General features: G+C 47.4%; 1 protein-coding gene across 1 annotated transcript in view; it reads right to left on the reverse strand.

The window, feature by feature from the left end:
* Window positions 1-5,772: 5,772 nt before the first annotated feature.
* The window catches only part of SMOX (spermine oxidase), a 35,478-nt gene continuing 14,104 nt past the window's right edge, over window positions 5,773-27,146 (reverse strand). Inside the window, exons 2-7 of the mRNA XM_052651083.1 lie at window positions 18,478-18,711; window positions 14,670-14,896; window positions 10,339-10,512; window positions 9,417-10,176; window positions 8,583-8,743; window positions 5,773-6,141 (exon numbers count right to left, since the gene is read on the reverse strand). Coding sequence (XP_052507043.1) covers window positions 6,004-6,141; window positions 8,583-8,743; window positions 9,417-10,176; window positions 10,339-10,512; window positions 14,670-14,896; window positions 18,478-18,685 — 1,668 coding nt within the window. The 5' untranslated portion in view covers window positions 18,686-18,711 and the 3' untranslated portion in view covers window positions 5,773-6,003. The remainder of the gene's footprint in view (window positions 6,142-8,582; window positions 8,744-9,416; window positions 10,177-10,338; window positions 10,513-14,669; window positions 14,897-18,477; window positions 18,712-27,146) is intronic.

Below are 27,146 nucleotides of genomic sequence, written 5' to 3' on the forward strand. Positions count from 1 at the left end.
CTTGTTTTTCTCTGACTTACTTCACTCTGTATAATAGGCTCTAGGTTCATCAACCTTATTAGAACTGACTCAAAGGTGTTCCTTTTTATGGCTGAGTAATATTCCATTGTTTATATGTACCACAGCTTCTTTATCCATTTATCTGTCAATGCATATGTAGGTTGCTTCCACGTTCTAACTATCATAAATAGGGCTGCCACAAACATTGGGTTACATGTGTCTTTTTCAATTTTGGTTTCCTCAGGGTATGTGCCTAGTAGTGAAATTTCTGGTTCATATGGTGGTTTTAATTTTAGTTTTTAAAGGAATCTCCATACTGTCTTCCATAGCGGCTGTATCGATTTACATTCCCACCAACAGTGCAGGAGGGTTCCCTTTTCTCCATACGTTCTCCAGCATTTATTGTTTATAGACTTTTTGACAATGCCCATTCTGACCGGTGTGAGGTGATATCTCATTGTAATTTTGATTTGCATTTCTCTAATAATGAGCAATGTTGAGCATCTTTTCATGTGTTTGTTAGCCATCTGTATGTCTTCTTTGAAGAAATGTCTGTTTAGGTCTTTTCCCACTTTTTGATTGGGTTGCTTGTTTTTCTGATATAGACTTGTATGAGCTGCTTATATATTTTAGAAATTAATCTTTTGCCACTTATTTCATTTGCTATTATTTTCTCCCATTCTGGGGGTTGTTTTTCATTATCTTACTTTTTCAATGTTGAGTTTTAAGCCAGCTTCTTAACTCTCTTCTTTCACCTTCATCAGGAGGCTCTTTAGTTCCTCTTCTCTTTCTGCCATTAGAATGGTATCATCTGCACATCTAAGGTTATTGATATTTCTCCTGGTGATCTTGATTCTAGCTTGTGATTCCTCCAGTTTGGCATTTCTCATGATGTTCTCTGCATAGAAGTTAAATAAGCAAGGTGACAATTTATAGAGCCTTGATGGACTCCTTTCCCAATTTTAAACCAGTCCATTGTTCCATGTCCAGTTCTAACTGTTGCTTCTTGACTTGCATATAGGTTTCTCAGGAGGCAGGTAAGGTGGTCTCATCCTGGAGGCCAACAAAGCCTCTTTTTACAAAAGGTTAAGAAAGAAAAATAAATGATGCTCTGGAATAAGTTGCAATATTACTTTATTAACTTTATTCAGTATTAACTTACGGTGCTTTCTATGGTTTATTGAAAAAATTTTTTAATTCAGAAAAGGTCACAGAATCCCAGACACAGATGTTCTCTGTGCAGCAAGAGGGCTGCATTCTGCCGTGGCCAGCAGATGGCACCAGAGGATGTGGTTCAGCCCATGAGGTTGTCCTTTCATAAACCTTAGGAGTCCTCCTTACCTTTCCCAGCCATGGAAAGGAGAGCCAGCCTAGTCCTTCCCTCTGTGGCCTGAGGACCCCCACCAACCACTGCTAGAGTGAGGATAGTGAGGATGCAGAGAGAGCAAGTGTAGAAAATGCTAGTGTGATGCTTGACCAGAAAAAAAGGCAAGGAAACATGGGAGTAAGATGAGGGCTGGGGATGGGAAAGACATGGGGAAACTGAAATTCAAGTGGGAAGGATAGAGTAGACGGAATGGGATAGGAAATGACAAGCAAAGTCCCTGAGTCTGGGGCATGGAATACACAAGTGATGGATCACACACTTCCATTGTGTCTGGGAAAGGTCTATAAGGATGGGTGTGTAGGCTCGCAGTCTGTAGATCTGTCAAGGAAGTTGGCTCCAGGTGGCTTCTGTTTTGTCTGTGAAGCAGGAGACCATTCTGCCTGTTGCCGGTTGGTAGGGGAGGGGAGGTGTCAGCGTTAAAGGGGTGCTGACAAGGGAAGCCCATAAGGACTGCTGGCCAGCACCAAAGATGGGTCTGGGGGATAACACTATTCAGCTCAGCTTCTTCATTCACTTGCTCATTCATTCTGCAGATTTTCATTGATAACCCACTATTGCTAAGTCGCTTCAGTCGTGTCCGACTCTGTGTGACCCCATAGACGGCAGCCCACCAGGCTCTCCCATCCCTGGGATTCTCCAGGCAAGAACACTGGAGTGGCTTGCCATTTCCTTCTCCAGTGCATGAAAGTGAAAAGTGAAAGGGAAGTCGCTCAGTCGTGTCCGACTCTTCGAGACCCCATGGACTGCAGCCTACCAGGCTCCTCCGTCCATGGGATTTTCCAGGCAAGAGTACTGGAGTGGGGTGCCATTGCCTTCTCCGGATAACCCACTATACCAGGCACTATTTTGGACAATGCAAGCTACAACCTGGGGGAAGGGGCAAGGGGAGTAGATAGACAAATAAAGAGACATATAAATAAAAAAAATATGACATCATGGAAAGAAAAGGACTATGAAGAAACAGACAAAGGGAAGGATAGGGAGTGCTGAGAGTGCTGTCAATGGGGTGTTTAGGGAAATCTTCCTAGAGAAGTGACAGCTGATTAGAGGGCTGAATGCAGCAAAGGAACGAGACCTGCATTACTGGGGGCAAGCATTCCAGATAAACAAGGCAGCCAGGGCCAACAGAAGGGGGCCATGGAAGGGAAGTGGAGCCAAAGAACAGGTCACACAGGATGCTGGAAATCACATTTTATGCTCAGTATAACGGGAGTCACTGGACTAGGGAAGCACATAACTGGATTCATGTTGGTAAAAGGATCATACAGGCTCCTGTGTGGAGAACAGGCTAAAAGGGCCAAGCATGGAAGAAGGGACACCTGCTGGTCAGTATGAGAAAACACACTTCATGTGAATCCACCATTACGTTTGGCAGACCATTAGTTAGACAGGCAGTTCTCTAGAACGGAACCAACAGCCCACTTCATTCTTGCACCTTGGGATCACCCATGGGCTCATTTTGACAGGCCCAAGCAAACTCAGAGTGACTCAAACCAGAGGCACTTCACTCCTACCTTTGTGTGTAGGTAGGGTAGACATTCCAAGTGGCTCCCGTGAAGAGGAATACCTGTTCCAGAGCACCAAAAGTAGAAAGAGTACTTGCCGAGTACCCCAGGGAACCTGAAGGAACACTTCAGAGGCTTCCACAAAGCCACAAACCAAACACCTTGGTCGTGGACTCACTGATGCCCACAAGAAACCATGCAACCAGTTCCACACAGAATCCAGTGCCAGGAAAGAACTTCCTCTCAAGTGACCTCCCACAAGTGACAAGAATTGTGTAGCAGTTTTGGCACAGGGTGTTGGCCTGAGCATGCCATACTAGACACCCCTAATACAGTCGTTTGAGTATCAGTCAATGCCACAGCTATTTAAGAACCCTAGTCACAGCAAGGAATTCATCCTATGTATATCTCTCTGGTACATATTTCAGGCAGGCATATCCACTCATTTCTCTTGGGTGTATAGCCAAGAGTGGAAATGCTGCCAGGCACAAGGCCAGTTTTAGTAGAATCAGCCACAGAGTCTCCTAGGGTACTTGCGCCCAGTTCCATCCTGTCTATAATGGCCTGAGATTTTTTTTGAATGGCACCAGCCTCTTCTTTTTATCACACAATAACTAGAATAATCCTTCACTGTAGCATCAGGGCTTCCCAGGTAGAGTTAGTGGTAAAGAACCTGCCTGCCAGTGAGACGCGGGTTCAGTCCCTAAGTTGGGAAGATCTTCTGGAGAAGGAAATGGCAACCCATTCCAGTATTCTTGCCTGGAGAATTTCATGGACAGAGAAGCCTGGCGGGCTACAGTCCGTAGGGTTGCAAAGAGTCAGGCATGACTGAAACGACTTAGCATGCACGTAGCACCAAAAGACCTCGGGTTAAGTCTCACACCACCTATCTGAGTGAACTTAGGTGCTTTACTTGCATTACATAACCCTCTGGAGGTTTTGTTTCCTCACTGGGATGAATCACCCTCCCTAGTCTGAGGTGGCATCCATGTTAAATTAAGAGACTCTGTCTAGCCCTTAAGTGTGGGCAAGTCAGACTACCTTCCTGGCTTGCCCACACCTGAAGCTCTCCAACTTGCAATCACCAAATATACTTCACCCTCCTAGAGTTCTTTAAATTCCTACAGTTGTGACCTGGAAATTCTACATATTATTTTCATCCTTCATACTTATGTGATGGGCCACTTCTGTCCATCCCAGCACAGTTAGTGGGGAAAATCCAGGACATGGGGAGGGGTCAAGACTGGATCAGTGCCTCCAAAGATGAAGTTAATAGGAGGTGCTTCCTGCAACACAACTCTGGCCAGGAAGGAGACAGACACTCCTTGACCAAAGTAAGATCCAAATTTACATTGTCCATTTAAGTACCATTATGGTAAGATCTCCAAGACACATCATGTTAACTAAAACAAGCAAAATGCAGAACAGGATGGATACTTTGTCACTTTCACATAAAAAGAGACAAGGGTATATATTTATAATAACATATCTAGAAATAGATACACAATATACTAATATATATAATATAATAATCCTGCCATTGGGAGTGGCAGTGGTACAGGGGACAGCTGTGGGAGAAGGTTGTTCAGTGTATCCTTTTATGACTTTTGAGCATGAACTACAGTGATAGATCCTCTATTCAAAAAATAGTTTAATACATATACTTACAATTTTTCAAGTTACCCATGAGGTGAATATGAATCCCTAACATAAACTCCATGAGGGATGTCAGGTAGGTCAACCTTCACAAAACAAGGATGCCTCTTTGACATGTGCATGTAGGTGTGTGTGGTGGGGTGGGGAGTGGTGGCAGCGTGTATGTGCATGTAGGTGGGTGTGCATGTAGGGGTGTGCAGACAGGTACAGGGAGGAGTGTAGAGGCATATCCATGTGTTGGACATCTTCATCACAGCCTAAGGTAAGGGAGTAAAGGATATAGAGTCATATGAAAGGCAGTGCCCTAAGCTTCTGCAGAGCTAACCCAACCTAAATTCACACAGTTAAACCAGGGGCTACACCCGGCTTTTCATCACATCCTCCACCACCCAACCCCTCAACTCTGTAGAATTCGAACTCTGTCACTAGAAATCTGGAGTAAGAAAATGACTAAATGTTCTTTAAGGTTTTATGCACGTGTGTATAGTTGTACTTGTGTATAGGTGTAAGGGTGTAGGGTAGACTATCTGTGTAGGAGTGATATATGTGTGTGTGGATATATAAGGGGTGTATACGTGTGTGTGTGTTTTCACCCACCAAAATGGCTGTACTTCTGTACTTCCCAGAACTTTTTCTGGGAAAAAGCTTCCCAGAAGTCAACTGGAGCATCCCAAGGGCAGAACCAGGGCCTTCTGGCCAGATGACATTGATTAATAATTAACACATCTGAGCTTGGCATGGAGCCACAACAGGTGTCCCCTCCCATAAAACTCACCTTCACTCCATGTGGCTATGTTACCCAGTCAGGCTCTGAGAAGTCCAACAAAAGGCCAGCAGGCAGACCCAGGCCTATCTTGAAGGAGTTGGGGCTGGATAATGAGGGGCTCTTACTCCTAAGGAGTCTCACTGGCAGGAAGGGAAACAATCACAAACAGATTGGGGTGAGAGGATGCCCCTTCCACTAAAGGCAGGCATCTTCCTTTCTGGGGGTATAATCAGACCACAGCTGGCCCCATTATCCCCTCGAAGAAGATATGACAAACACACAAAGACATACATACACACATATGCACACACACGCACACACACGAGGCTAAGAAAAATGGAAGAGAGAAGCTGAGGAGCACAGGAAGGGCAAGCCTCTTTTATTATCCCAAAATGCAAAGTATTGAAGGCACTTACAATAACAAGGTTAGAGATGAGGGGAAGCATAGGGAGGTCAGAGATCAGAGCACAGAGGTAAATCAACGGACCCCACCCTGGTCGCCACCCAGGAAGGAGAAAAGAAGAAGCTACAGGGCCAGGTCTGAAGCCAGTCAGATGTCTAGCTCTACAAAAGATACAAATCCATTCTACAGAGGATTCAGAAGTGAGGAGTACACAGCAGCGAGGGGCAGGGCTGGCAGTCACGAGTTAGTGGTTCTTTAAGGAACACGCTCGGCAGCAATGAGGCACTCAGGTCCCCTGCTGGAAGAGGTCTCGGTACATCTCAATGAGACGGGCAGCCTCACGCTGGCCAGAGAGCAGAGCACCATGGGTGGTGGAATAGTACTTGCGATGCGTGGCCTCACCTGAGAACAGCACCTGCATAGGCTGGGCAGGGGGACAAGGAAGTGAAGATGGAGGAGCAAGAAAAGCTACCTGTCTGCCCCAGAATCCCCATCCATACTACAAGTTAGAAAGGAATAGGCGGGCATCTGAGATGCAGGTATTGCTATTTCCACAGGATGAGGAGCTGTCCATCCCACCTGCCCATCTTCCCCTGCTTCTTCCCCAAACATCCAGCCTCAGTCCTTTTTCCTCTGAGGTTTTTGTGAGTCCTGGCTCTACAGTTTCAGAAATTCACACTGCCTCTTACTAGTGAACTTGGGGAATGATTTAACCTCCCTAAGCTTTGATTTCTTCATCTCCAAAATGTGTTTATACCATCTACTTCTGAGGGTGACTGTGAGGATTAAGTGAAATGATGTATCTAAAGGACTCAGAACCTGAAAGAATATAAGAACTCGATAAAGTTAGGCAGTAATTTAACAAACCTTTATGGAGCCCCTATTAGGTTCCAGGGACTGTTCTGGGCACTTGGAAGATAAAAGGTGACCAGGCAGCTGCTTTGAGGAGCTTCCTTGCTGGTGGGGAAGCCAGACACGAAACCCAATTACTAAATGGCATCATACGTGACGCGATGGGTGTTTGGGCGAGATGCTGAGAGCCCAGAAAAGAGGCCCTCTGTCAGGGAGATCACACAAAGCTTCCCAGAGGACAGGACCTTTGGGCTTCTTCTCAGAAGATGCTGGATAAATAAACAGGCAAAGGATGTTTCAGGAAGAAGGAAAAGTGGGGGCAGAAATGCATCTCCTAGGCCTTGTCTAGGAGATGGTGAAGATTTTGGCAGAGCCAAGCTTAACATCAAGAAAGCAGGCTGTTTAGGTGGGGTCCAAGCATAGAACAAATGCTTGCATTCCAAGCTTGCATTTGGATTTTATTCCAATATACCTCAAGCTGAATGTGTCAGGTACCAGTTGGGGACCTTGCAGAATGAGGTTTTCATTCATCAGGTCTGGGGTGAGCTGCAAGTCTGTATGTCTAATATGCTCCCACATGGTGCCAGTGCTGCTGGTCCATGGACCACCCATCTTGAGTAGTGAGGTTTTAACCCACCAATAAAGAGCCTGCAGAGGTGGTTAAGCTGAAAGGGAGGCACATATTGTGGCAGAGGGCAAGCCGCCTGCTCCACATTCTTTCTCTTTCTCCTCAGTAACAAAAATCCTGACATTTAACTGGGTCCATGGACAGAAGAGCCTGGCAGATTACATACAGTCCATGGGGTCGCAAGAGTTGGACATGACTTAGCGACCAAGCCACCACCACCACTGCCATCCAGGGGGGAAAAAAAAGGTGTATCCCAGTCTCTCTAGCAGCTGATAGAGTCATGTGACTACATTCTAGCCAATCAACTTCAAGTGCACTGTTGCTTAGGGACACTGACTCTTCCCAAGGGTTCCCTTCTTTCACTCATCAGCCTGTCACAGACAGGAGAACGAGAGCAACAGCCTCCACAGCCCTCTTGGATCACAAGGTGGCCTGGAAGATGGAGCCAGGATCTACTGATACTGGGCCCCAACATCTACCTCCAGATTTCCTTTTGTGTGACCTAAGTAAATTTCTGTCTTGTTTAAATCACAGTTTGTTTTGCTTTTTGTTATATGCGCTAATCCTAACTGATGCAGGGGACAAGAGAAGGAGGATGGCTATAGCAGTAGCCCTTCCTAAGCATAGCCAGGATAGGCACAACACATTGCTCTGCAATCTTCCTCATCAATTACACCAGAGAATTATTTTAAATATAATTTTGTTGGGGTTTTAACATTTATTGTATGGGTATGCTTGGTGGGGGGAACTCAAAATCTACTTTATAGGAGCAGAAATATATATAGATAATTTCAATTTCTTATTTTTCTGTGTGTTTTACTATATAGTTACTATAATTTGGGGGAAGGTCAGTATTTTGTTTTATTTCCTAAAACAAATTGGGGGAAATAAGCAAAACATACCAGGTCAGTGCTGCCCAACAGACCTTTCCACAATGACAGAAATGCTCCATAGTGACACACTCTAACGTGGCAACCTAATGAGGCTTCTAACGTGGCCGCTAACGTGGCCACTCTGATGAGCAACAACAGGTGGCTCTCAAACTTGAAACCTGGCTAATGCAACTGAGGAACAAAATGTTGTATTTATTACTTTGGATTTTAATTAAATTAAATGTGGCTAATGGCTACCATACTGGACAGCACAGAATTAAATGTCTGTTATTTTTATAACTGTAAGAAAGCATTTAAGATATCCTAGTTTGACTCTGTTTGTTCTTCCAGGTGTTAAGTGTACTTTTTCTTGTTTTCTCCATCATTACAGGAGCTACTCCACCTATCTTACCTTGGCACTCCTCCCCTGGACCAAACACACACACAAAACACCCACCCCTCAAAGAACCCTCACCCCGCAGCCCCTCACGTACCCAGCACACCCACACTCACCGCTGTCTTGGAGCTCTCCGTGTACGGCAGGGGCTTGGCCAGCTTCTCCACATCTGCCCCACTTGAGCCCACCTGTGTGTATGAATAGGATCCCCGGAAGTAGGGGTTGCTGCCCCAGGCCGAGCGCAGGATTCGCCGAGGCTTTGGGATATTGGGGTTCCCTGTTGGGGAGTGAGAAGAGCCAAGGGGAAGGAGGATAAGAAATGGCTGCACACAGAAGACACTCCTGAGCAGACAACTCCCATTGTACCTCGGGGGCTCCAGGAAGGCCAGGCATGAAGAAGGGAGGGAGGGAGGCTGGGGTTCAAGGTATATACCCCTCAATGTCTCCTTGTAATCCCCAGAAAACACCTCCTCTCTGTGGGCCTTAATTTTCCTATCTGAAAAACATCCCAGATAATCACGTTCCCCCTTCCAACTTCAGGCGTTCTTGTGGGGCTCTTCTGGGATAATGCAGGAAACATGTTCAACTAAAGATCAGACAAAACCACCACAAATCCATCTCTTAGCAAGACAACATGAGTAGGAAGTGGGCAATCTGAGATTTTGGGGTGATATCTGAGTTTTTCACCATCAGCCTTAGAAACAGAGAAGAAACACAGAGCCTGTGATCTTGAGTGTCTCAAATTACAAATGGAGAGAGCTTGCAATTTAGGAGGCCAAAGCCAAGACACAGTGCCCTACAGTATCTCTCCCAAGGGGTGCACCACCTCAGTTTCACAGCCTGGGGATGAGGGTGCTAGCACTGGTTCAGGAGACTCAGAGGGTCTGGAGGGGGGGGACAGACAGAGCGAGACCTGTTGAGCCGGCGGCGGGACAAGGACAGGGACGCACCTGTGAACTGCCGCAGCATCTCTGTGCAGATCTCGGCCACTGCCTCGTCATCACACTTCTCCATGACAAGGGCCTCCTCCCCACAGATCCAGCCACTCAGCACATGGCCATAGCGCTCAGGAGGGTAGAGGACATCAAAGCCACAGATCTTGCGGTACCAAAGCTCGGGCGGGTAGGTGAGCGTGCAGCTCTCCGCCTCGTCCTCCCACACAAACCGTAGGCTGTTGCACTCAGGGCCCCAGAAGGGCTCCTCGAATTCTAGAAAGATCTTGTCAGTGGTGCCGATGCCCAGTCGGTGGATGGCAGCCACCTTCTCGGCGGGCAGGCCTGGCCGAAAGAAGCTGGCATGCTGCCTCTTGAGCACGCCCAGTGACACGGTCACGATCACATGGTCTGCCGGGATCACCTCGCAGTCCTCGCACTCCACCACCACTGGCCACTGCTCATCCTCATCCTGCCTCTCCTCCCGGGGCTCCTCTCCACCCTGACTGCCCTCCCCGGCATCATGATTATGGTCACCCTCATCCCGGGGCTCAATCTCAGGGCCCCGAGGGCGGGATGAGGCCTGGTCCCAGTGAACACAACGGACGGGTTTCCCCAGCTGGATGACGTGGGCTGGGAGGCCCTCAGCCAGCAGCTCCACAACCCGCATGAAGCCCGAGGGGATGACGTGGTGGGCACCAGGAATCTCAGTCCATTCCCCAAAGGCGCTCAGGGACACCTCATCCATGCTGTGCGAGCTACTCTCACAGCTTTCCACCTGTGGGAAGAGCCAGAGGGGAGCCAGGTGACCGCCAAGGCTGGGCAGGGATAGAAGCAGGACTTTAGGGCAGTGCTGCCCTCCTCGGACCCAACTTCCCCAGGGTCAGTCTTTCTCATTCTGGCATTTGTACTCAACAGAGCTCCGAGATGGCAAAGATACCTTCAGGTACTGTTGGATCATGGCGAGTTTCAGGCGCTTGGTGGCCTCTGGATCATCAGGGTCATCCCTGATGCGGTTGCGCACCTCCTCTCGGGTGAACACCCCCACGCTGTTCTGACTCTCAGCGTTAACTGGTTTACCATGCCGGAAGAACTCCTGGGTCAAGTTATAGACCTGCAAAGAGATCCCAGGAGACTGAAAACACATTCACTCATCCCACCTCTATCTCAGGCTCACCATCTCCAAAGTGTTCCTGGATATGCTGGGCACATGGCACCTCTTCCTTGGTGACTTAATGTGGTACTCAGTTTTGTACTGAGGCTGCACCAACAAAATGGAGGTTTGGGGATGGCAAACTGCACCTGTGCAGTCAGCTTCCTTGCCTCCAGACACAGGAGGTGGGATGGGCCCCAGAAACTCTTACTGAACCCCTGCTTAGAACAAAGTGAAATGTCTGGTGCCTGTACAGTGTGTGGGAAGGGAACTGCCCTTTCAAGTGGTCTATATAGCCAAGCGTACCGCCCACTAAAGAACCAACGTCTACACAGATAACCCTTTTCCAAGAACCGAATGCACAGACTCTCCCCTGACATTCCTGTCCAGGTGTATCTGCTTCACCCTCTCCCAGGAGGGCAGCATAGAGCTGTGTCCTGGCTGGTGTTTTGCAGGGGAAAGAGCAAAAGGGGCCCATACATTGACAGCAATGTGTCTACCCTGCAACCCAGCTCTAGGACTGCTGAGGAAGAAAGGTGGTATGGCCCAACCCCCACTACTCCCTCAAGGGAAAAGCCTCTACTTAAGATAGAAACATAAATTCAACATTTCTCTGAATATAAAGAAGAAAGCAAGTTAAATTATTCCTTTTTCTTCTCCCAACAGTCACAAGATGCTGGGTGTTTGGCTTTAACTGAAGTCCTCAGCAAATTCCTCACCTAATACCATTGCCAAGGAGTCAGGCTTTCAACTTGCCTCCTCCCCCTTAGATTTTTCCCCTTGGCGATAAGCAACTGAGTAGCCAGCCAGTCAGTTTATGTTAACTAAAGGCCAAAATGCCCAGCTGAGGACTAACAGATTCACATGATTCTTTGTGTCAACCACTGACTAGGACTGCCATAATTGAACACGCATTTGTCACGTGGATAGTCTCCTGTCCTGGGTTAAATGACATCTTCCTAATGTGACCCAAGGGAAATGGGACGGGTCTGTAAGAGCTAACAATATTCACCCCATTTCCCATTAAGCACTTTTCACTGGGATCTCATTTATCCTCCATAACACTATGAAGTAGGTATAACTGTGTCTGTTTTACAGATGAGGAAAGTAAAGCTCAGAGAGTCTCAATAACTAGCTCATGAATATACAGGTATATACCATTCTCCATGAATGGTAGAACTTGAGTCAAGGCAATCTTGCTCCAGAGATTAAGCTTTATATGATAACTACCGAACAAACTCATCTATTTGTTAACAAATATAACACATTCAAATGTGTAGCCCTTCAAAGTGATTGCCTTGGGGGGGAGGCTACATATTTATTATGAAGCCACCCTCAGGCAAGGCTTCACATGCTTAGAGCACACCTCTTCAGAAAGGCCTCCAGCACTGTCTAAGAGCTATATAAGGAAATCTCTCTTTTGACCTCATGGTTAACACCTTTTCCTTCTGACTCAAAGCAGCACCACTTAGAATGATAATAATAATAATGTAATGTTAGCCGCTCAGTCATGTCTGACTCTTTGCGACTCCGTGGACTGTAGCCCACCAGGCTCCTTGTCCATGGAATTCTCCAGGCAAGAACAATGGAGTGGGTGGCCATTTCCTTCACCAATGATAACCTACCTTTATCTATCCTACTTTCCATGACTCACACACTTGGCTTTCGAAAATCAGACCCACAAGCAGAAGTTGATGATGATCTACCTTCAGGAACGTTTAAAAGAACAAGTAAGTCCTGGACCCTGAATATCATTCTCAAGAGGCATCCATGCTTGAAGCACTCACAGTAACATAGGAATCAGGACATGACTGATTCTCAGTACACCAAGAAGGTCTACTTTCAAGAATGCTAATTCTTACTTGCTTAATATTGAGTGAGAACACGCAACACTATAGGATTGTACACAGCATACTGTACGAGTGCACACACATAAGACAATGGGTGTTCCTGCCTTCCATGGAGCAGAGACAACCCCAAAGCAAGGGTCATTTCTCCTTCCCTATGCACAAGAGACATAAAAATGTATATTAGGTAAGTGTTGACCAGTTTACTAACCTAAAGTGAAGGGTCATTACACTATAAATGGAAGCTATCAGAAGGCAAGATCTACAAGTTACCTTGCTTGTTTTTTGCAGTTCACAGCAAAGTTTCTAAAAATATTAACTTTTTTTTAAGCAGGAATAAAACAAGGGCATATTCCCTGACTTACAAAGCTACAGTAATCAAAACAGCATGGTACTGACACAAAAACAGACACACAGATCAATGGAACAAACTAGAGAGCCAGAAATAAACCCACACACAATTACTCTATGATAAAGGAGGCAGAATATATATGGAAAAAAGACAGTTTCTTCAACAAGTGGTGCTGGGGAAACTGGACAGCCATATGTGAAAGACTGAAATTGGAACTTAGTGGACCAAAGACCTAAATGTAACCATGGAAATAATGAAACTTTTAGAAGAGAATATCGGCAGAACACTCTTTGACATAAATTGAGGCACTTTTTTTCTTCTAAGGCAGGAGAAACAAAAGCAAAAACAAATTTAATTTAATCTAAAAGTTTTTGCACAGCAAAGGGAATCACTGACAAAACAAAAAGACAACCTACTGAATGGAAAAATATATTTGCAAATAATATGACCAATAAAGGGTAATATCCAAAATATATAAACTGCTCATACAACTCAATTTTAAAAAAAAAACTATCAACTTGATTGAAAAATGGGCAGAAGACCTGAATACACATTTTTCCAGAGAAGAAATAAAGATGGCCAACAGGCATATGAAAAGATGCTCAACATACTTAATCATCAGAGAAATTAAAAATGACAATGAGATATCACACCTGTCAGAAAAGCTGTCATCAAAAAGAACACAAGTAACAAACATTGGTGAACATATGGAGAAAACGGAACCCTTTACCCTGTTGCCAGGAATGTAAATCGATGCAGCCACTGTGGAAAATATGGAGGTTCCTCAAAATATTAAAAATAGAACTGTCACATGACCCAGCAATTCCACTCCTGGGCATATATCCAAAGAAAAAGAAAAATTAATTTGAAGAGATACTTGTACCCCAAAGTTCACTGCAACATTATTTATAATAGCCAACCTATGGGAGCAATCTAAATGCCCATCAACATATGAATGTATAAAGAAGATGTTAGACAGATATAGATATAAAACATAGTTATATATGTAGTGTACATACACATGTTTTATATACATGTTAGATAGGTAGATATAAACTATATTGTTATATATATGTATATATACACACACACATTGGAATTTTACTCAGCCATAAAAAAGAATGAAAATCTGCAATTTTCAACAACATGCATCGACTTAGAGGGTATTATATTTACTGAAATAAGCGAGAAAGAGAAAGACAAATACACTATATCATCATTTATATGTGAAATCTAAAAAATAAAACAAACAAATGTAACAAAACAGAAATAGACTCAGATATAGAGGACAAACTAGAGGTTACCAGTGGAAAGAAGGAAGAAATGAAGGGTAAAACAGGGGTATGGGATTAAGAGACAAAAACTACTATGTATAAAAAATAAGTAAGCAACAAATATATATTGTACAGCACAGGGAAATATAACCATTATCTTGTAATAACTTTAAATGGAGTATAATGTATAAAAATGTTGAATCACTATGCTGTACACCTGAAACTAGTATAATATTGTAAATCAACTAAACTTCAACTTTAAAAAATCAGTTATAATTCTATATACCAGGAACAATTAGAAAATAAGGTTTTTTTTTAAATTATCATTTACAAGAGTGTCGAAGAACATTAACAACAACGATCATACACATTTACCTAGTAACAAATCTAATAGATATTTAAGGACTTCCTGGGGAAATATTTAATCCTAAGTATCAATAATCTCTTCCCTAGTACTTCTCCATTCATTATCTTCTTTCTACCTTCAAACTGGGGCCCAGAGAATGTACAGACATGACCAGGGTCACAGAAAACCCTAGCAAGTTGTCGAGCCCCCGATCCCCATCTTACACACACACACACACAGTGCCAGTGTGCTCCCTGTCTCCCACACCCTTGTGCTCAACTATTCCCGTAATACCTCACCTCGTTGTATAAATCACTGAATTCCTCAACCACATCCTTGGGGATCCTGCAGCCACGGTTGGTGAGGTAGCAGGCCACGCCATTCTTGGAGTACAGGCTGATGCGGCCCACACTGCGCTCTCCATCAGTCGTCTCTTCCAGGAGGCCATTGGCTTCTGCTAGATGATAGACAGGATTCCCGTGGGAGCCATGGATCCACGTGGCTCCCAGCTCAAAGGTAGCGTGTCCTGATGGCAACAACAGGCTCTTAGCACAGCAAGGACTCTTCAAAGAGGGCCAGAACACTGCCTCATCTTCCTTCTCCAAGGGGATCCTTCCATCCCCAACAACAGGGCAAGGAAGGGGAATAGGTCCCCCTCTGGCAACAAACCAAAGTCTTCAGTGAAAAGCTCCCAGTAAGAAACCATATGCAGCACAAAATGGATTCCACTTTATAAATGAGGTAACTTCCACCCTCAGCGACTCTGACGACATCAAGTCGCCTCACTGGGATAAGTAGAAGATTCTCCTTCTGTGATAACATCAGACAATAGGCCCTCCCTCCTCATTGGTTCCTCCCTCTCAGGAGAAATTCTATGGTACCAGAGGGTACCATGTGGTACAGGTACCTGAAATACCCAGTGAGGAGGCCCAGCCTTCCAGACCCAAGGTCCCCATTTGGCCTTATTCCAATTCCTCAAAATCCAGTGGTTCAGGAATCTAAGCCACTCATCCAGATGGAAAATGGCCAACTCCTAACTCAGTCTAGGGCAGAAGAAAGAGAAAACATTCCAGTTTTGAAGACTCCTCCCCAGGGCAGTCTAAAACAGACTTCCAGAGAAAACTAAGCTTTCTCATCCTATGGCACAGGCGGCAAAACCTTAAGAGACTGTTTAGGGCAAGGGAAAATCCTGGGTCCAAGGCTGGTGGCTCATTTTACCACCCCATCCATAGCCAAGGGACCAGATACTCTGAGGCAAGTTCCCACTGTGCCTGGGACTATTTCCTCTTCAGGGGCTCAGTCTCCTTTTCTTATGCTGCAGAGCCGGTGATACAGTTGTCTCCTCCCCTGCCTAGCTCCCAGGAAAGTTGAAACAAAGAAAGGAAAATATAGAGGAACATTTTTTGGTGTTTTGTTTTGTTTTGTTTTTGGAGGCCTGATTCAAGACATCATGTATGATAACTTTTTTGCCAAGATGGACACAATAATTCCTCCTATCCTTACCCACATGGCCCTTTGCAATCTGACTTTGTCAGTCCTCCCATCAAGAGATGGAGTCTTTCCTTACCCCTTGAATCTGGGCTTGCCTTGTGACTTGCTTTGATTAATAGAATGCAATGAAAGCAATGTTGTGGCTTCAAGAGGCTAGGCCTCAAGAAACCTTGTGCCTTCTATCCTCACCCTCCTAGACTGTGATCACCATGAAGAGACACTCAGATTTCTGGAGCCACAGAATATCAGCAAATAAAATGATGTTGTTTTAAGCCACTAATATTTCAGGCTGGTCTGTTATGCAGCAATAGCTATCTTATAAACCATAACAGACAACAATCACCCCTCACCCCAGGAATTGGGCATTCCTCTTTTTTTGTGCTTTCTCTTTCCTGGGCTGCTTCTAATTAAACCATCAGTTTAAAAAAAAAAAAAAGCCCTGTAGCCCTGTATGCATCTATGTGCCAAACACAGAGCAAGAGAAAAAACAATCAACCTCAAACCACAGCCAGTACGACAGAACTTCCTGGTGACTCTGGAATCAAGAGCAGGAATGTATGGGTCCCTTTGTCCAGGGAAAGTGGGCAGACTAGAGGTTAGGAAAAGCTGGAAACCCAGTGCCCTTCTTCCACAGGGTTCAGGGAGGGGGGCTGGTCACTGGGGACATTTATCACTAATTATCCTTTAGAGCCTCAAGTTCCCCAAGGTATTTTTTTGTTTTTGTTTTTGTTTTGCTTCTTTTGAGCTTCCAAAAGAAGCAAAAGGGGCTTGCATCATGGACCCTTCCCAGGGTACACCAGGGAGTTCCAAGTCATCGTCACTGGGCAGCAATATCCAGGCACGGGGTATCCAGGCATAAGCAGGAATAAGGTGAGCCGCTCAAGGTCAGCAACATCAGAGTTCCACCCTATCCCTCAAGCTTTACAAGGAGGTGGGGTGGCCCAGAGCAGCCTCAGTCTTAGGATGTTTCCTGTCGTCCCCCACAGGCCTCTCACCTCTGTCGTCCTTGTAACCACAGGGTACTGGGCACCATCTCCACAACTACCCCACAGTGTCCCTGGGGCTTCTGGTCATCACTGCTGCCATTACCACCGGGACTCACAGCTAGCATGTCACACTGCCGCAGGTCCAACTGCAGCCTGGGCTTTCAGCCCCAGGTGTCTGCACACACAACACATACGCGCTTGTCTGGACTTGCTCTCCCATATTCTAGCAGAGTCTGCCTTGATCTGATTCCTCATATACATCATCCGTTCCTTCTTTTGACTACCTATCCAACTCCCCTCATCACCCAAGGCCCACCCAAGCTCCTTCCCCTCCGAGGAAGGCTTCCAGCCACATGCATCTCCTCAGCCTCCTGAAGCCCCATCCCTTCCGCTTCGCTCCCTCTACCAACTTCCCTGCAAAGCACATCTCAGTTGGCAACTACCACTGAGACTGGGCCACTTGTCCTCCCGTCCCGCTTTTGTGTCAGACCCCGAATATCTCATCAAGACTTGAGAACCAGAAATGGAGCCATCCCCTCCCTAAAGCTCCTCGCCAGCCAATCCCTAAGGCTCCTAGCCAGCCAATCAGGTGTTGAGCAGAGTCTCCAGGCTTCCCCCAGGAGGTCCCCCAGCTGACTGTCCTCAGATTTCTGTGTGCCTTGGGACGCACTTTCATTCTCACTGCCAACACATACTCCTGTGTCTGCCGGGGAAGACAGACATAACTTCACATATACCTTCTAGGAAATGCTCTAAGGAAGACTTTTAATGTGATCAAAGTTTTTTTAAACATGAAAAGTTTCCCATGTCTCCTCAACCTCTGCTTGTTCTAAGCATGACCACCTACTTTTCTGAACCAATTGCCCCATTCATCAAAAGTAAATACACAGAATCTGCTTGGCCTTGCAGCCCAAGTAACAAGAGACACAAAATCCTATGGAGGGTCAGTGTAGCCCACATATGCCAGGCCACCATGGGTAGTCCTACTGGGCCATTTTCATTGTCAGACCCCATGTCTAGGAAGCCCTGACCTCTGGCTGCATTTCAGGCTATCCCCCACCTTCTAGGACCCCTGGCAAAATGTGCCCACTTCTGGGGTGTGTCTCTTAACTGGTTGCTTTCTCCAGAAGGCTTAATACTCTGAAACCTACACACATCCTCTTCCCAGATAATCCAAAGACCTGCCCATCACTCACAAGGAGGCCCAAAGTCTTCTTCCAACTCCAGGGCGCTGAGCTCCTATTGTCCCAGGGCTAGCTCTTACTAATGGTATACTAAATCATATTCAAAAGTTAACAACTAATAGAATCTTGCACAATTCCCCTTCTTGTGAAATAGAAACCAGTCTACCCGCTACAAAGATAGTTTGGTTCTGGGTGTCCTCTCCCACCTAAACACTGTGAACCCTAGATTTTGTTCCAAAAACAGAGACCAGACTCCCCATTCTGCACACCTCAGAAGGGTGCTGAGGGAGCAAAGGAAGCTTCTGGAAAAGGCCCAGGCAGCATGCATGACAGAACACTAAACCCTGGGAAAAAGCTAAAATAACAAGATCTCAGGCTAGGCCAGGGCACTGGGGGACAAGAGGCGGCCTTGGGAGATGATGGACTGAGGTGACTGAGGCACTTACCAAGTTTCACACTCTGTACACGGCCCCCGATGCGGCTGGACGCCTCAAGCACAGTGACATCTGTAAAGCCCTGCTCCAGAAGTGCTTTGGCCGCAGCCAGGCCAGCCAAGCCAGCACCGATCACCACCACACGAGGCTGTCCCCTTCTCCGCAGGCCACGACTGAGAGGGTCATCCGCACTGTCGCCACTGGATTCACAACTTTGCATACCGTCCACACTCGCCTCCTAGGAACCTGAAGGGGGGAGGGGGTCACAGCTCACCTGCTCTGCCTTCACTTCCCACCTGCCCCAAGAGATGCTCTCTGCCCTCAAGGGGGGACCTTGAGCCCTCTCATTCTCTTCTGAGGATCTGGACAAGAAGAGCCATCTCCAAAGGATGTGGGGAGAGAGGAAAAGAGGGAGACATAAGGAAGGAAATAGGAAGGAGGTTATGTACTGTGGGCCCTCATCAGCAAACAGGAGAGCTGAGAGCCCATCCCAAACCCCTGAAATCCACCAATCCCACCCCAAATCAACTAGGTACTGCCTCTTCCTCAAGGATGAGACAAGAGTCAGCAAGAAAGGATGATCAAGAAGGTCAAAAGCAGGAGAAACTGACCCTGGTGCTGCTGAACCCGGACCAGCACAACCCAGCACAGCCCAGCATCACTGCTGCGGTCCAGCTCACACCAACCTCAGGACGCTCACATGGACCCCAGGATGCTGTACAGACCTCAGGGTGCTGGAACCAACCCCAGGATACTTGTACCCACTGCACCAGACCCTCTGCTCTCCCTCCCTGGCCTGGCCCTTCCCTGGCCCTCGCTCTCCCTTGCGCTGTCTTCTCGTCTCCTCTTGCTTTCTGTTAGTCTTTCAGAGCCTAAACGAGGTGGTAATTTGGTGGGCAGGACACAGTCCCACCTTCCCCCAAGAAAGTGCCACGAGGCTGGTATTGGATGAACCTCTGCTATTCCGGGTAGGTCTCCGGTTTTTTTGTCCCAGGCTACCCAGCCCCTCAGTCACCACAAAGCAGCAAAGAGCCCAGGAAACAGTGGACCGTGAGGACCTGTGGCACCAGAGGCCAGACATCAAATTGACAGTTACGCTAAGCCAGCTTGCTCAAAGACGCCAGTCTAGGGAGCTGATGAGAGGCCCAAAGGGTCCCTGAATCTGGCCCCAGGGCTGGGAGAGGTTGCCCTTCTATTCCCAGAGTGACTACAAGGGCTTGAAGGTATCTTTGGGCCATCCCAAGGGGCCACTCAGCTCTGATCCTGCCCCTACTTCCTTCCTGACCCAAGCTGCGTTTGCTAAGGTTTCAGAGGCAGAAGTTGCATACTGTCTAGTTAACCATACTATCCATAGTATTCAAGACCTAACAACAGGGAAGTGAATTCATGAGTGGAAAGTAGCTGCTGGGCAATGGACAGGGGGCATATAAATCTAATAAAGCTAAGAAAAATCCTTCCTATGACACAGCAATTCCACTCCTAAGAAAACACCCAAGAGAAACAGGGTATACTCTACCAAACAGATACACTAGAATGTTCATGACAGCTTTCTTCATGATAGCTAAAAACAAATATCCCAATGACACATCAACAGAAGAATAGATAAATACATTGTGCTATTTGTAGTGTATTCATACAAGGTAATATTCTTCAGCAATAAATAGAACCAAACTACTCTCAACAACATTACATTGACAAAAGAAGCCAGAGACAAAAGAACACCATATTGTATCACTCTATTTATGTGAAATTCATGAAGCGGTAAAAAGAATCTGTGATGACAGAAGAGAGATTGGGAGGAGGGAAATGAGTGAAAGGGTCAGAAGGGAACTTTCTGGTCTGGAAAGAAATGTATCTTTCTATGAATGGTGGTTAGTGCCACTATACATATGTATGCATAAACACCTCTATAACTATTCCTGGCTCACTGTAGAAAATAAAAGCTGTGCACTAACAACCTTCTTCCCACACTGCAAGGTCTGACCACTTATGTTTCCATCCCACCTCTAACATTTTTTTATCACAGATTTTAAAAGAGTTATTTTTCTAAATATGCTCAGGCTGAGAAGCAGCTTCTTGAACTCCTCTTCCCACTCTACCTGCTGATGTCACACCTGGGCACAGACAGGAGTGTCACCCCATTCCTGCCCCCAAACTCTCCAAACTGCACCCCACCTCCCATCCCCATGCTGCCGGATTCGGTGGAGGACCTATTCCCTAGAGGGCCGGAAGGTGGCGCCCGAGACACGGAGACCTTCAGAGGCAGGGGCTCCCCTCCTCCTAGGAGAACCTGTATCCCGGCTTCCACCTTCTTCCTTGTGCGTCTTCGGTCTCGCCCACCCCCACAGCAGTGATGTTCGGTTCCGCCTCCTGGGAGCGAGGAGGTCAGAGCTGGCTCGAGCCCTTTCCTCCCCTCCCCCTTTCCCTTCCTCCCCTCCCCCTCTGCCGCCCTCCGCTTCCTCCCTAGGTTCTCCCTGGGAGGACTAAAATTAGAGGTGAGGGTGTGGCTGCCTGCACCAGCGCCGACAGAGAGGAAGAGTCCGCCCCGCAGCGCAGGCAAGAAGTGTGATCTACATCAGGTTTGTAAACACGCAGGCAGCTGCCGGTGGGCACCACACTGAGCACCCTGCTATGCTGTGCGAGTATCGAGACTGCCCACCCTGCCCCGACGCCTCAGTTCTCCAAGACTGGGGATCTTTGCCTGGGCGTTGCTCCTAGGCCTCCAGCCCCACCCCCAACCTGAGGCTGCCCCGCAAAAACAACTACTTTTACGCTGTAAAGGGGTGGGATTACTGCAGTGGTTCTCAGACCTTACAGATGGAACCCTTTCTCGAAAAGCTCCAAGGTGTAACTGGGATGAAACGGGATCTCCCTACTCCCTCAGGTCCCTAAGGTCTCATGGCAGAACTCCCTTGCTCCCTGGAGCACCAACTCTGAAAACGTGGAGGAGTAGGATAACTTCAGCCTTGGGAGGCCTGTAAAGGGAAGAAACGCCTGGGGTAGCACATTGGGGTAGGGGATACCTAAACTTCCTGGCTTTCCAATCTCCACTTCTTTCTCTCTCACGTGGTCCAGCGTGTCCTAACATATGTTATTATGACAGTTAAATAAGGCCTTATTTGGATGTCTAGAGATTGTCAGCATTTTTAAGATCCTTGTCCAGGAAAATCATTTGTAAAGTTCTGTAGCTAAATTTTTTAAAAGCTATTTATTTATTTTGATTGTCTGTATTTACTTATTTTAAAATAAGCATCTAAGAACTCATCATCTAATACAAAAACTAGAAAATTGATAATAGCTAAATTTTTATTAGACTGCCTTTGGTATAGGCTTCAGGAATGGAGTGTGGGAAATGTGGGCAGGCAGTTTGCCTTTAAGATGAACACAGAAAGGACGTTCCCAACATATCGGAGACCTTCAGCTTAAAGAGACATCACCCATAGGGTGCCGTGGTGTGTGTGTAGTTGCTTAGTCGTGTCTGACTGTTTGTGACCCCATGGTCAGGCTCCTCTGTCCATGGAATTCTCCAGGCAAGAATACTAGAGTGGATTGCCATTCCCTAGCTTCCCAACCCAGGAATCAAACCCAGGTCCTCTGCATTACAGGCAGATTCTTAACCATCTGAGCTATAGGGAAGTCATGGTGGAAACAGGTAAACAGGGGCCATGTCAGTCACCTATTCCACAGGCCCTCACTGCTAACCCTAGTTCTGTGTCTCCACAAGCCTTGTCCCAGATGGGCCTATCAACCCCTGGAGCCCCTAAGCCAGAGAAGTCACAAGCACTGTCCGTAGATGGCAAAATGAGGCATCTCCATCTTCCCATAGAGTCAATCTACCCTGGGATCCAAACTGAAGCGAAGAGAGAAAACTATACCTAGAAACACCTACTGTGTGCTGAGCCCTCAGTTAAATGCTAAACTGGACTTTTGGACCCTCTGTTATCTCAGAGTAGGAGGGAGCACATTTGTTTTCTGTTGGTTTGTGCCATCTCTTCCTTTGAAATTTTTTTAATTTTATGAGAAAATGCCTTCCTGAGGAAGAAAAATCACCTAATGCTCCTTGATGCTTGCCTCTCCTTCTCTTGCCTTCAGTAAATGAATAAATAAATAACATACCCTTCCTTGATCTGTATGCACAGGAGAAACAGAACACCCTGTACTTTTCGAGCAGATAAAGGAGAGAAGAAAAAAGTGCTGGCTCAGCCAGGCAGGGAGGGGAAGGGGGAGGAGAAGGCGGGGGAAGGAGCAAAGACTCTTGCCTTCTTGCTCCAGTTTCCAAGGCAAAACAGGGGAAGGAGGGTAGGGCTCCCATGTCCCCAGGCAGGCCATGCCTAGTAGCTTCCGCCGCCATTCAAGATATCCAGATGCCCCACTGCCTCCCCACCCAACCCCCAAGCCCCTCCTACCCTCACTCCCATTTCTCTGGCCTGCAGGCCACCACCTCCCCCTGCAGGCCAGAGCCAACACTGCCCCAGCTGAACCCACCCAAGTAGCCAAATTGGAAAGCAGACAGAAGAGAGGAAAAAGGGAAGAAAGGCCCTGTCCCATGGCAGGGTCATCAAAGAAGGATGAGTGAAAACTACGAAGCCAGGTGCCAAGAATGGGCGCTAGCCACCGAGCATATGTCCACTGCCACTTTCCCACCCACCTTCTCCCAACATACTCAGCAGTTTCATTTTGTCACCCTCGGAAATTTACCCTCCAAGAAATTAAAAAAATAAAAGAGATAGTCCCGTCCAGCCCTCCAAGAAGAATTTCCTAATTGCCAGATACTAAAAACATGTTTTAGTCCAGGCCTCCAACATCTAAATTTGCTGAGCCACTTCGCTGAGCCCAGAACTGAACTGGGGACACCATGCATTTCCTTATGCTTTCTCAATGACAGTAAAACCACTGAAGTGCCAGCGCACTCACAAGGCTCAAAAACATCCTAAGTAGAAGTTCTGCCCTTACCCCTCAGGTCAAATCTTGTCAACCCCACACCCCATATCACTGTTCCCCAGGTGCCTGCCTGCCTGCCTCCTCCGACTGAACCACACTCCTGGAGAATTGTTGGGCCTATTCCAAGTTCCATCCCTTAAAGACAGCATGTTCAATTACTAAGTCATGTCCGACTCTTTGTGACCCCATTGGACAGCAGCACACCAGGCATCCTTGTCCCTCACTATCTCCCAGAGTTCGCCCAAGTTCATTCCACCGAGTCGGTGATGCCATCCAACCAAGACAAGCACAGCCAGGGATTAAATCTAACAATTCATGAACATCTACTATGTACTTCTATGCAGAAGGCCTCAGCATGTCAACCCTTGACCCCTCTGAACCCAGCTGTTCTTTCTGGTTCCAGTTTTCACTCCCTGCCCAGTTTTACACACACTCCCTTGCCCCCTCCAAACATATACACATACTCCAACTTCACCAAAGACTCAGGTATCCCCAGCCTAGCCTCTCTGAAGGCCTATGGAAAACACTCCTCCCCACACATTACAGAAGGGGGCTCTGGGTTCTCTTAACACATGTACAGCCTTGTGAAGGACACAGAGCTTGTGCAACTGTGTGACTGCACGACTCTGTGTTAACTGAACCACCAGCAAGGCCTGCTCTACCGATGTTTCCAGAAGCTACAGACATCTTGGAAATGAGAGTTCTTTGCAGCCACCACCACCCAACCCCAGCCTGTTCCCGAAGCATGAGCATCTCACCCCCAGGAACTCCTGCTGCCTATTACTCAAGTGAGACTGCAGTTCCACAATCACTGAGCAGGGCTGAGGTCCCAGACTAGACTGGTGACCCCTTCCTCAAGCCCTGGGAGTGAATCACAAAGAATGTCAATGACCCAGGTTGGTGCAGGACGCCCCATCCCCCTCAGTATTGGAGCCCACTTCAGCCTATCAGGCTAATTCCCTCCCTAATAGTGAACACTGCAACAAAAACAGTGCCACAAGGGACCGGGCTCCCAGGAGCCCCTCACCCTTCCAGAATTGTCTCTCAGAAGAAACAAAAGCCTGCCTATCCTTGGCTCCCTTCTGAATACAAGCTCAGGCTCCCAAATGTGTCTGTCTCCCTGTCCTTTTCTCAGGGTCATCCCAGGATGAATGACCAGACCCCAGACAACTGTATGACCAAAGCGGTTAGCCCACCTGGCTCACCTCCAGTCACCCTTTAGAGTCCAGACTCCCAACAGCTGAAGCACTCCAAAATGGGCCTACCCCTTCCAATAAGCAGGCTTCTGTACGCCACATGCTTGCTCGTGTGAGCTCTGTCCAGAGCTTTAGGGGCCAGTTGTACCTTCCTTAAGCAAACTCAGGGACTTAAAATGGTCTCCTCCCAACAGATACTCCTAGTGCCCTGGAGAAGCAACCCTACCTCGGTTTCTCTGAAGGAACCCCTCTCTGCCTCAGGCTCCTCACAGGAGGGAGGGAGTGGGAGGGAAGCTGGGATACTGGTCCTGAGGAATCTCTCTGGACTGCCTGACAGGTCTGGGGAGGGATTTGGATTCTCAAGGGCCCCCTAGACAATGCAATTATTCTTCAAATGTAAAAAACGCCCAGAAATCCCAGACCAGCTGCTTTGCACAGCGGCCCTGACAATGGGGCTCTGTGTCTGCCCATGAGGCTCCTCCCACCCTCAACCCCAGGGAAGGACTGAGCCTGAACTCCTCCTAGCCAGACCCTCTCCAGCCCTCCTCACCCAGGCTAGCCAGCCAGGAAGTGAAAAAAGTAGGATTGCTGGGCCAGGCCTGGCCAGTCATGGAAGGTAGGCTGGGGTGGGTCAATGTGGGGACAAGGCAAGAGCAGTCTGTGACCCAAGAAGACAGGGGGAATGGAGGGAACACTGGCCTGGGAACCCAGAGACCTGGATTCAGGCGCCAGCTCAGTCTCTCTTGGCAGTGACCTCAGACTGGTGTCTTCTCTTCTCTGGGTTTCACGTACAAATACCTCTGAACTCACCCCAAAGGCATAGCACCTGTACCCCGTCTTCTGGACATATTTTTCTAAGCCCCATCTGATGTGTAAATGCCTGCCTCCTTCAGTCTTTAAGTTTCTATTCTGTAAAATGGGGATAGATACAGCTATCTGGTGGGACTGCTGGGAGAATTCAATGATAGCACAGAAAAAATGTGGGGCCACCTGCCAGGGTCACCTCAGAGAGGGAGGGAAAGGGAAGATGATCCCCAAAGAGACTAGTACAGAAAAGGAAGGAGCCACCTCTTCTAGGGCCCAGAGCTCCATTTCATGTGTAGAAGAACCTGTCTTCATCTGAGCTTAGCCTCAACCTTGACCCCAACCCTAATATCAGGGTGAACCTTAGCCTTGGCATCAACCAGACTATCCCACAGCCTGTGTATGACCGACCCCCAACCTTGACTCAGCCTGACTATCCCACCAGTCTTGCCAGGGAGTGGGTGGGGAGTAGGCATCAGATATGGTGGCCATTTGCCAACTGTAAGCTCAATCAATGAAAGAGACAAAGCATGTGGGCTGCATTCTGCAGAGCCCTCCCACCGGCAGTGTTCTCTGCCCCTCCCAGGCCAACATGGGGAAGGGGCTCTAGGGACCACATCTTCCTTCTTGGCATTTAGACTTTTCTCCAAGCATAATGTCTTTAAAGCCACATTTCTTTCCTGTAACCAAATGCGTTAAGTCCCTAAAAGCACAATTTTAAAAGGCCTTGTAAGCCTTTTTCAGAAGAGAAGTGGGGAGCCTGCACTGCATGGAAAAAAGACAGCCCTAAACTCAGTGTTTGGGGGGTTGTCAGAGCCAAAGGCATGACCCATGAAGGCACTGGTGGGCAGGACGGGAAGGCATTCCTGGGGAGGTGAGTGCTCTGGCTAGTTCATATTTCCCTCAATGCTCTGCAAGGTGGGATAGACTAAGTGAGTTGTTTTAAGAACCCAGCTTATAGCTGCCTGCAGAGACACAAACCAGGGACTACCTGAGAAGGGGTGGAGGAGGGGAAAAAAGGAAGGGGAGAAGTCAGGGAAGGGATAGGGTCTTTTTGATGGGCATAAAGCTCAGCTGGCAGTGGAACCAGGGAATCCATCCTAGAGATCCCGCCCACCTTCAGCAAAAATGAGTGGATCATGCTCTGAGATCAAACTGCCAGAGATAAAATTGCCAACATCCACAACCCGTACCTTGAATGAGGCCAGCCAGGACCCTGGACCCTATTAGCCAGTGTCCTATGTCCCCAGCAAAGACCTAAAGGCACAGGTTTCACTGTGGTTCCCTTTAACAACCCTTAGGATGAGACCCCATGGCCTGAATTTCCCTCCTTCTGAGCAGGACCTGACATCCCAACTCTATCCACCCCTCTAGGAAGCCATTAACTACAGAAGTATAAGAGACCACAGAGCTGGTTACTACGCCAGTGACTACACTGGTGTGAGACTGCCCTTGGTGACGTAAATCAGGCCATGGGCAGGGGAGGGCTGATGGGAGATGGTACTCATAGTCACTCACTACCCTGGGAAGGGCTGAATCTGGGGAGAGAAAATCAGCCTCAAGACAATACCAGCCCTGTTCTGAGGCACCCAAGTCACCATGGCCCTTGGGGAACCCCAGGAAGACACCTTTTGTTTCTCTCCTCATCCTCTGTCTTTCTGTTCCCAACACCCCCCAACACACACACATATACACACACACTTTTGTGTTTCCCTTGATGACTCAGCTTGCTAAATAGTT

This window comes from Budorcas taxicolor, chromosome 13, assembly GCF_023091745.1.
Source record: "Budorcas taxicolor isolate Tak-1 chromosome 13, Takin1.1, whole genome shotgun sequence".
NCBI lineage: Eukaryota > Metazoa > Chordata > Mammalia > Artiodactyla > Bovidae > Budorcas > Budorcas taxicolor.